The 9377-nt window shown below is 40.4% G+C and overlaps 1 protein-coding gene and 1 long non-coding RNA gene across 2 annotated transcripts; one reads left to right on the top strand and one right to left on the bottom strand.

Moving 5' to 3' along the window:
- Positions 1–3683: 3683 nt before the first annotated feature.
- Positions 3684–9298, bottom strand: LOC113683881 (NPC intracellular cholesterol transporter 1). Its single transcript, XM_089201228.1, has 4 exons — positions 8964–9298; positions 6851–7681; positions 5467–5741; positions 3684–4444 (listed from the first exon to the last, which is right to left on the bottom strand). Exons 1-4 carry the CDS (start codon positions 9027–9029, stop codon positions 4144–4146), a joined length of 1473 nt encoding a protein of 490 aa, XP_089057354.1. The 5' UTR covers positions 9030–9298; the 3' UTR covers positions 3684–4143.
- LOC149051879 (uncharacterized) lies at positions 6198–7706 on the top strand. The gene is made up of 2 exons (XR_016186875.1): positions 6198–6617; positions 6802–7706. It is a non-coding gene; the product is annotated as an uncharacterized LOC149051879 (long non-coding RNA).
- Positions 9299–9377: the final 79 nt, after the last annotated feature.

Here is a 9377-nt window from a genome sequence, read left to right as displayed (position 1 = left end):
AAGGTCTAACATGGGAGAACACCAGTATAGTTACATAAACTGATCAATCATGTGGCTTGATTCTCTTCGCTGATTGGTCAACGGTTCCTCAGGCCATTCGAGCCTATTCATCGCATGACGACACACAAGTCACGAGACTTTTCGTGTTTCAGGCTACGTCTCCCACGAAATCGTTCGCTCAAAGGTCATCACAGTATCCTGAATTCAAAAATAAAAAGTAATCCGATAGTTCTGAACGGTATCTTCGCGCCTCGATTTAGAAAAGCCTCTACATAACCTTGATCATGAATTATATTCTCATCGATGGCGTTGTTTACTTCGCTTTCGCATGTGACCCATGCAGGGGTAGGCCCGCCTCTTGGCCGCCTGTGGCTTAGCCTTGTTCTGAATTGTTCATTGTAATCGGTTTGTGCCCAGTCGTGATGGTATGAAATCGAAATATGAGGCTGAATTTTCTGAAAATGAAACATGAAAATATTTTCGAAAAGAATTTATTACGCATGGCATCGTGGCTCAACACCTGGGAGGCACCGGTTCGAATCCCGTCGAAGCCTTTTTTTTTTTAATTTTTTTTTTATATTACTGTAATTGCTTGAATTGCTGATCAGCGGCGAGGACCATTGCTTTGCTCAAGAGAATCTCAAAAAATGAATGGCTGTAAACGCTCTGTGTCCTGACGACCTGACTTGAACGTTCTGTGTCCTGACGACCTAACTTGAGTCCTTTTTTCTCTTTTTTTTTTTTTTCTTTTCCCTTTTGCTCTTGCCAGCTCTGTACGAGATCAGTCAGGTGTCTCGGATTGGGCCAAAGGTCAATGAGTAGAAGTTGCTGGATCTTTAAGCGCGTCGGGCGCTAAATCGAATCATTACGCGGTATATGTAAATAAAGAAACTACTAGAACGTTCGACTCGAGTTTCTACGTTCTGTACGTGACGCGTGTTTACAGTAAACGTAAAATGACTCCATCACGCGTGAATTTTCTAGGAAAACAAGACAAGGTAAACACTGAAATTTTATCTTTTGAATCCGAGACGTGTGAAATTCTGTTTAAGAACACGTGACGCGTGTTTGTTTGTTTGTTTTTTTTAATTCGTGGGTGAAACGGGTACAGGACTCTTCGTTAATTGTTCTCATTGGGGCCAGTTCGTTCTTTTTTTCGTTTTTCGTAAAGTTTCAAATATAAAGTTAGTTTCGCGAACAAAATAAATTCATGTAACCCGCTGTACCTCTTCTTTAGAGGGATGTTTTCTCAGATTTCCCTGAAGTCTCGAGGCCGAGGAACCTCGACCTGAAAACTACCCACAATGCCTTTCGGAGTTGTCGTATGCACTTTTGTGCACATGCAAACAGCTGTAGACCCTCAGTGCAAACCAAAACGAAACAATATTCGATCTCTGTAGACGGATATTTTCGAAAACGCTCGCTCTGCCCTACCCTGAAGGATAGGGGTTTGTATGATTAATAAAATTAAACTTTTTATTTTTGTCTAGAGGGGAATGACGTCAGCCTCTCCAGTTTCCGATGAATAAATTTCTTCCTTAAACCCCAAAAGAATCTGACTAAAATTTTCTCGTGTAGGAAAAAATATGAAGGGGTAATACGTAGAACGCCGACTGACTATACTACTTTCCATATGATGGAATCATTTTTTATATTTTTCTATACTATAGGAGACTAGTGCTATGACCTCACGTCATTTTTCCATTGAGTGACAGAAAAACATGGCAGGCAATGATACATGTGATACCACAAGGCTTTCCCAAGGAAATTGGTCATCATTTTGCTATTGTTCTTAGGTCATATGAGAGTATCATGAGATCATCTGATCTTTACAAATATACATTCAAAACTGATTTTAAAAGAATGATTACCAATAAAGTCTGTCGGTAAAGTTCGTCAGTGAAACTCTTATTCATTTGTGAAGATTGTGGGTATATTGGATTTAAAAAAAATCTCGTAATATTATTGAATATGTACTGCAATCATTAAATAAAATCGAAAATCACTTTAGCTCCTTTCATATAAAGAAAAGAAATTAATTCATCGGAAACTGGAGAGGCTGACGTCATTCCCCTCTAGACAAAAATAAAAAGTTTAATTTTATTAATCATATAAAATTGAGTTGAAAAATTTTTCAGTTTCCAACTTTTGTAACGAAAAATTATTCAGTTGAAATTCATTCCATCCAATAATCATCAGTTACTTCAATAGTTATTGAAACGTCAACCAGTGTCTATAGAATGAAAAAAATTTGATTTGACCCCATTTTTTACTGATTTTTATTTTCAAAAGTCGTGATTTCTTTCGGTATTCTTATACGATTGAGGCTCTTCGAGATTTGTGATACTCCTTGTATTCATGTTCAAATCACCAGTCATTGCTCTCGAGCCATCAATTCTCAAAACATTTCCAAAATAGATTTAGTTTTCCGAACAAAATAAATTCCTGAAACTCGCTTTGCCTCTTCCTTACAGGGATGTTTTCTCAGCCTTTTCCCTGAAATCCTGAGGCCAAGGGACCGCGATCTGAAAACTACTCACAATGCCCTTCCGAGTTGTCGTGTGCACTTTTGTGCATATCCCAACAACCTTTCTGCAAACAGCTGTAGACCTTCAGTGAAAACCTAAACCTACACTAAATAATATTCGGATGTTTTCGGAAATGTTCCCCCTCCTCCCCTCAGAGTGGTGAGGTAAGGATAGGGGTTTTTGGCAAATGCATATAATTGTATGCAGCATATACTAAAAAAATTAAACTTTTTACTGGAAAAGATGTTTTTCGTCTTGTCACGAGCGAGGGAAGAAGAAAAACTTCTGATTATTCATGAGGAATCGAACCTCAGACCTTCGGATTCCGCGCTCCGATTCTCTACCAGTGAGCCACAGAGACTCTATGGTGAGCGACATCTATTACGAAATTCATATGACACGCGTCCTGCATACTGCTAGGATCAGCAATGTTTGTAAATAGAATAAGAGAGATGGAATTCTATTTACAAACATGACGCTATCGACATTGCTGATCCTAGTGGTATACAGGACGAGTGTCATATGAACTTCGTAAATAGAACACCATCTCTCTTAATCTGTTTACACACATTACACTATCGACATTGCTGATCCTGACGGTATGCAGGACGAGTGTCATATGAACTTCGTAAATAGAACACCATCTCTCTTAATCTGTTTACACACATTACACTATCGACATTGCTGATCCTGACGGTATGCAGGACGAGTGTCATATGAACTTCGTAAATAGAACACCATTTTTCTTAATCTGTTTACAAACATGACGCTATCGACATGACTGACCCTAGCAGTAAGATATGAACTTCGTAATAGTTCTTGCACGCCGTTAAGTCTCTGTGGCTCAGTGGTAGAGCATCGGAGCGCGGAATCCGACGGTCTGAGATTCGATTCCTCGTGAGGAATCAGATTTTTTTCTTCGTCCGTCGCTCGTGACAAAACGAAAAACATCTTCCTCTATATCTTTCCCGAGCTCACAACATACCATCTCTGTTATTATATTTAAACTTCTTATTTTTAGTCCAGGGAGAATGACGTCAGCCTCTCCAGTTTTGGATGATTTCATTTCTTCCTCCAGTCCCAAAAGGTTCCGACTAAAATTTTCCAGCGTAAATGAATGTACGAAGGGGTAATGCGCAACACCAATCAACAAGATGGATTATTACAGCTTTATTTGTATTAATTTGCATGGGCTTAGGAGTTAATTATAGTAAAGGAAGGTTACACAGTCTTACTGTTTTAACATATGGTAAACCTGAATAAGATTCAGCTCTCACTCGCCTCGTCTTTTGCACTCGAATTCAACCTGAAGTTCCCCTTTATTCAGATGTCCCTTTTTAGCCTGAGCCGGGCTGCCGCTCAGCGGACACGAGCGAAAAACCGAGGGAGCGAAAATCAGCGGAAGTCTGGCGCGACGAAGACTGGCTTTTTCGCTTATTCCCACAAAATAGCTGTCTCGGACAGACTAGCACATTTTCGAGAGATCCTACCTTTAATGTTATGGTTAAAAGATCCCAAAAATTTTAAAAATTTATATGTTTTCAAATCCTGAGCATGCAGTTAGTGATATAGAACAAATTAAACCTTTTTCTGTTGGAAATTTGTCTTGCACATGTCATACGTATAAAAAGTCCTTAGACATTTCTGGTGTGGAGTAAGTAATGGTGAGATTGGCATGCAAAGGATTTTTCACATAATCCTCCATGTACAGCTGGAAAGCTTTTTCCCAGGCTATCACTTCTGCCATTTTGCTGTCTTTGAGGAAATTCTTCACCAAAAATGTAATCTCCAAAGATGTTGCGTTGTGATACACCGGGCTTGGAAAGCCAGCTAACACATCTTCCGGAAGAACAGCACCTCCATAGGCTGCGATACACGGTTCTTGAAGCATTTCTTCGAATGGCGAGGCGGGATACCTAAAAAGAGAGCCCATTTCCACTGAATATCGCAAACCAGAATCAAGAAGGGATACAATATAATCCATCTGATATTTTCTTTTGTGTGACTTGGGTAAACGTGTCCCGTAACCAAATATGCGCCACTCCAATCTCTCCCTCCCTTCGAAAACTCGAGAATATCTAGGTAATATTCACCTAGACCCCGATGCAAGCGTGATATTTTTGTGCATTTTCAGGCGAACGGAGGGTCACGTGCGAGAGGAGGAGTTGTTTAGTTCTTTATTTCAATAATTTGTTTTATTTATTCATTTTTTACGCGCGCTTTTCCCCAGATCGACTCGCGTTAGCCTCCAATCGCCCGAAAAGTGCAAAAAGTTTACGACTGTTCTGTGGGCTGTATTTTATTTGTGGTAATCAGGAATTTTCCCACAATCCCTCAAGTGTGAGAAACATCTTCCTTTAAATTTGATTCAAGCTTAAAGAGCGTTTAGCGATTGTTACAGAAGAAGGAAAGGGCCTACAAACAGTTTCTCGCCAGTATTTTAATACAAAGATTCTCGGCAATTAGAAATTTCTTCTACAGCTTTTTCGGATCAATATCAGTATCTGGGCAACTGCCCACCTACCCCTCCCCTAACCCAAAAACAGTCAAGTTAGGGTTAATGCTGGGTTAGGGGAGGGGTAGGTGGGCAGTTGCCCAGATACTGATATTGATCCGCTTTTTCTTTCTTGTTCTATCTGTCTGTCTGTAACCTCGTTGCTTCTCTCCTTTATTCTTTTTGTTTGTTTGTTTTTTGTCTGTTTGGGTTTTGGTATATTTTTTTTTCGCTTTACCTGTTTCTTTTTTTTTCTCCTTTATCTATTTTTTCATATTTTTTTTCTTTTAACAAAACACTAGCGTACCACTGGGAACCTAAATTCGAAGACTGTGCTACTTTTCTTTTGTTTTCATTTTCCGTTTGTCTTTTGTTTGTTTGTTTGTCAAGCGTTTGTTGAAAAATTGACCGCGGTCAACAGCAGGATCATAATGTCTTCCTTACCTCATGCAAAATAACAGGTGATCATGGAAGTCAGCGAATTTGAAATCGAATTTGTGTCCATAGCTGCAATTCCAACCCATGCTGGTGAGGCATTTATTTAACCTCGTCTTGTTGTTCTGGAAATACTGGAAAACACTTTGGATTTCACATCGCTCGGTCACTGGTGGAGCAAATGGCAGGTGATCTGTCGAATTTTGACAAATGTCCTCTAAGGTAATGGTTGAGTTCTCAAATAGCACCTTCATAGTGGAGATCGCAGTTTGAAGCTCCAAGGCCTAAGTGAAGAGCACAGTGCAAGATTTGAGTCTTTCATGAGCACAAACTAATTTAATTGTTTACTCTTACCATGACACGGTAAGGGACTCTTTCCATAATTGTTGTCAGTGTCACGGTCACAGTTTCCTTAACTGTCACTTTCATTCTAAAGTCACTGTCATTGTCACCCTCAAAGTCAGACAATGCAACCCTTGCTATCAGTCAAACTGTCGCCCACAATGTCACTGTCACTCTCGAAGTCATTGTCATTGTCACCCTCACTGCCACTTATTTTCAACGAAGTTAATTTTATTTCATCCATTGTCACTGTCGCCGCCAAATTCACCCTAATCTGTCTCTGTCATTATCACTTTCACCGTCACCCTCAAAGTCACCGTCACTGTCAGTGTCACGCTAAAGGCAGTCATTTTCACTGTCACGGTCACAAGCTGTCATTGTCACTGTCACGGGTTAAGGATAATGGCACAGTCATTGATAATGTAACAGTCAATGACTACGCCACTATCCCCGTCCCTGTGTTATGGATAATACCTGCAAGATAAATATCTAGAAATTTCAAGAGTGCCTAGTTATGCTGACATGTATAACATGGAACTTTCCAGAACGTTGTAATAGGTCACGTATTTAAGATGTTATGCTACCAAAACAGTTGTTCTGTAAGCTTCCGGAATATTCTCGAAATAGTTGTAAATGTATATAAGAAAACAGTGCTGTGGTAGTTGGTTAGTTGTTGTTGTTGTTGTCGGGAGCGACCGACGGTCTGAAAAGCTATACCGGGAGAAAACTACTGCGGAGATTTTTCATCGAGGGAACTTTGGAGGAAACCGTGAATTTTTGTCAGCAGAGAGCTAAGTCTTTGTGCACAGTGGGCTTAGGTAAGTTTATTAAGGATAATTGCTTTATTGTCTGCTGGAGGCGCTCCTAAGTATGAATATTACATGTCGTTAAATAAAGTAGTTGAGTTAAAAGGAGTATAGTGTACTTTGTGTCGGTTATATTATACTGTAACAACTGTCACTTGCAAGTGTCTATGGTTGTAACTGTTACTGCCATTGTCAGGTGAGTTCCCTGATAACTTTGCCGGTGATTCCCAAGTGGGAATCCTTACCTGATTTAAGAGCTCCAAGTGAAAGATTGGACCAAATGGAATCCACTTATCATCTGCGTATCGATGGTATCCTGCAGGTGAAGGGTGAGTGGATTTGATGGTCAGTCGTTCTTTTCGCACTGGACAACTTGCAGCACAGTCCTGGCAGCTGCAAACGCTTGCTGTCCTGTTGGTTTGGGGATCTATAAATGGCTTGTTACACTTAAAAACAGTTTGGTTCATCCATGAAAGATTCGGAATCAGGTGGTCTGGATATTGGATGGTGCAAGAAGTGAATATATTCTCTGTGTTTCCCATGAACCTGAGAAGTTTATCAGGAGTACACCGGTCGGCGGAAGTACCACAAAGGAGACTCAAAACCTTCTCGCTGCTTCCAGGAAAAATAACATCTTTGCAGGAGTCGAACAGACCCTGTTTGAATTGAGGTGAAACAAAATATTGAACTTCCAAGATATATTGTTTAATAGAAGGCGATGGTGTAAATGGGTACACCACAGTTGGATCCAGGAAAAGCGACTGATCCTGACTGCAGGTAAGCTGACAATACAGCCTTCTCATGTTGTTCCAACAGGCGGGACAACGACCGGTTAGTTGAATTAACGTTTGCAAATTGTTATCCAACGATTGCAGTTGTTTGGTTGAACAACAAGTTGGTTGATCCCTCAATTCTGGGCATAAACTGTTCAATATCTGCACACCCTTTGGATTGGTTAAATTCTTGGCCGGCCCATTGTAAAGGCAATTCTTCGGCTTGTACCCAGTTGTACATTGATCGTACCACACACAATAACCCTTGGTGTGATTCTTAACTATATCACCATATGAATTAACCTGAAATAAAACCGAAAAATTATAAGCTTTGTCGTTGACGTTACAAATCGCGTAATAAATAATCATCCTGAAGGACTTCTAAAGCGTGACTTAGAGTAAATGCAATGAAAGAAAAGAAGAATTTTCCCGGTAAGAACATGGAGGAATTTGAATTTCATATAACACGTCTGAATACTCTACGCAAAATTTTTCACGACAGAAAAATCGTGAGGTAGTCCTTGAATTGGCAGGGATTTAATTGAAGAAGAAAGCGAAGCTTCTGGATTGGAAAATCTTCATCATTCACCGCCATTCACAGTTTTGATGGGCGAGATTCTTAACAAGTGTGTTACAGACCGTGACACATTCGAAATAGCGGTTATCTCCGGGCTATAGTGATTATCGTATTCCCAATACCGTGACTTTGCGATTCTTTTTTTACCACAGAAAAGGGAAAAAAAATAGGCAATGACTGGAAAGACACTCGTTTTGACACTCGTCCCCTAAATATTAAATATGCTATCTTTTTCTCGCTACTAAGATTACTTTGGCATATCTGTTGATCTAATGCAACAGAATGTCCACTTCCGGTCTCGTGTGGACTTTGCATTCGGTTTCACTTCTCCCAAATCGATCAGTGGCCGAGCTTCCGACTTGGAAACAAAGGGTCATTAATTTAACTGATTTAAGTCAAGATTGAGTACTTTACAAAAGTCTCACACGACAGACTTACTCAACGTTAGCTCCGGATGACTGAAAAGAAAAGAAGAGGAAATGACGAAGATAAAATAAAACGGACTGTGAATGATTAACCAAATTTGAACACGCGCAAACCGAATTTATTTTGCTCTTAAGCATTGGTGGACGCTTTCAAAATCGATTTCGCGCAAGGGTTTTATACAGAGAGCATGTTATACACAAACTTTAATGCATAGCTGCAATTCAAATGTTTCCTTGCCACGCTGCGTTTGTACCATTTTTTTTGCAAATAATTATGACGACCAACTAAAAAATCTAATACTTAAATTCATGACAGGAACTCGAGTAAAGTTACTCGATCTGATCCGCTGTGTTTAGACAGCTTAAGCAGGCTATGGAAATTCAGTCCATTTTGAGTTGCAGACATGGGCTCCTGATTGCAGAAAATAGTGAGAGATGTCGATTTAGGTTAAAGAACGAGAAGAGTGCATACTCTACTCATGCCACGTATGCAAGATAAACAAGGCTCAGCGCCAAGTCGATCTTTGCACCCTGACTACGACCGACTGCTACGAAATACTTTGATGTGTATTTTAAGTCTAACCTGTAAGAACAGCGACATCAATACAGGAATTATTGTGGGAGAAGCCAACATCACCATTTTAGCCATTTTTGCAGCACTAAATGACGAAGATCAGAGCAGATATCAGCTTGTCAGGTAGTGAGCGATTTTTCCTCTTTCAATCCTCATCTGCGCATGCTTCACGACGAATAACGAAATCCTACGAAACTGCGAGAAGGATCTTGTTACTACGGCGACAGTAGAGGCGAGGCTGACGTGTTTTGAGCCAGCAAGCGAGTAAGTGGGCGAGAAGTTCTACGACCTGATCCCTCACAGACTTCTCGCACGCTCGCCTCGCTCGCTGGCTGGAATTTCGCGATCCTCACCTCTCGTGCCTCAGCGCGAGAGTCTGCTCACAAATCACGAAAGCGGAAATATGACATCGTGACACTGGTG

Source organism: Pocillopora damicornis, chromosome 1, assembly GCF_964200805.1.
Source record: "Pocillopora damicornis chromosome 1, jaPocDami1.2, whole genome shotgun sequence".
In the NCBI taxonomy this organism is placed as follows: Eukaryota; Metazoa; Cnidaria; class Anthozoa; order Scleractinia; family Pocilloporidae; genus Pocillopora; species Pocillopora damicornis.
The sequence above is the reverse complement of the archived record's forward strand: the minus strand, read 5'-3'. Positions and strand labels throughout refer to the sequence as shown.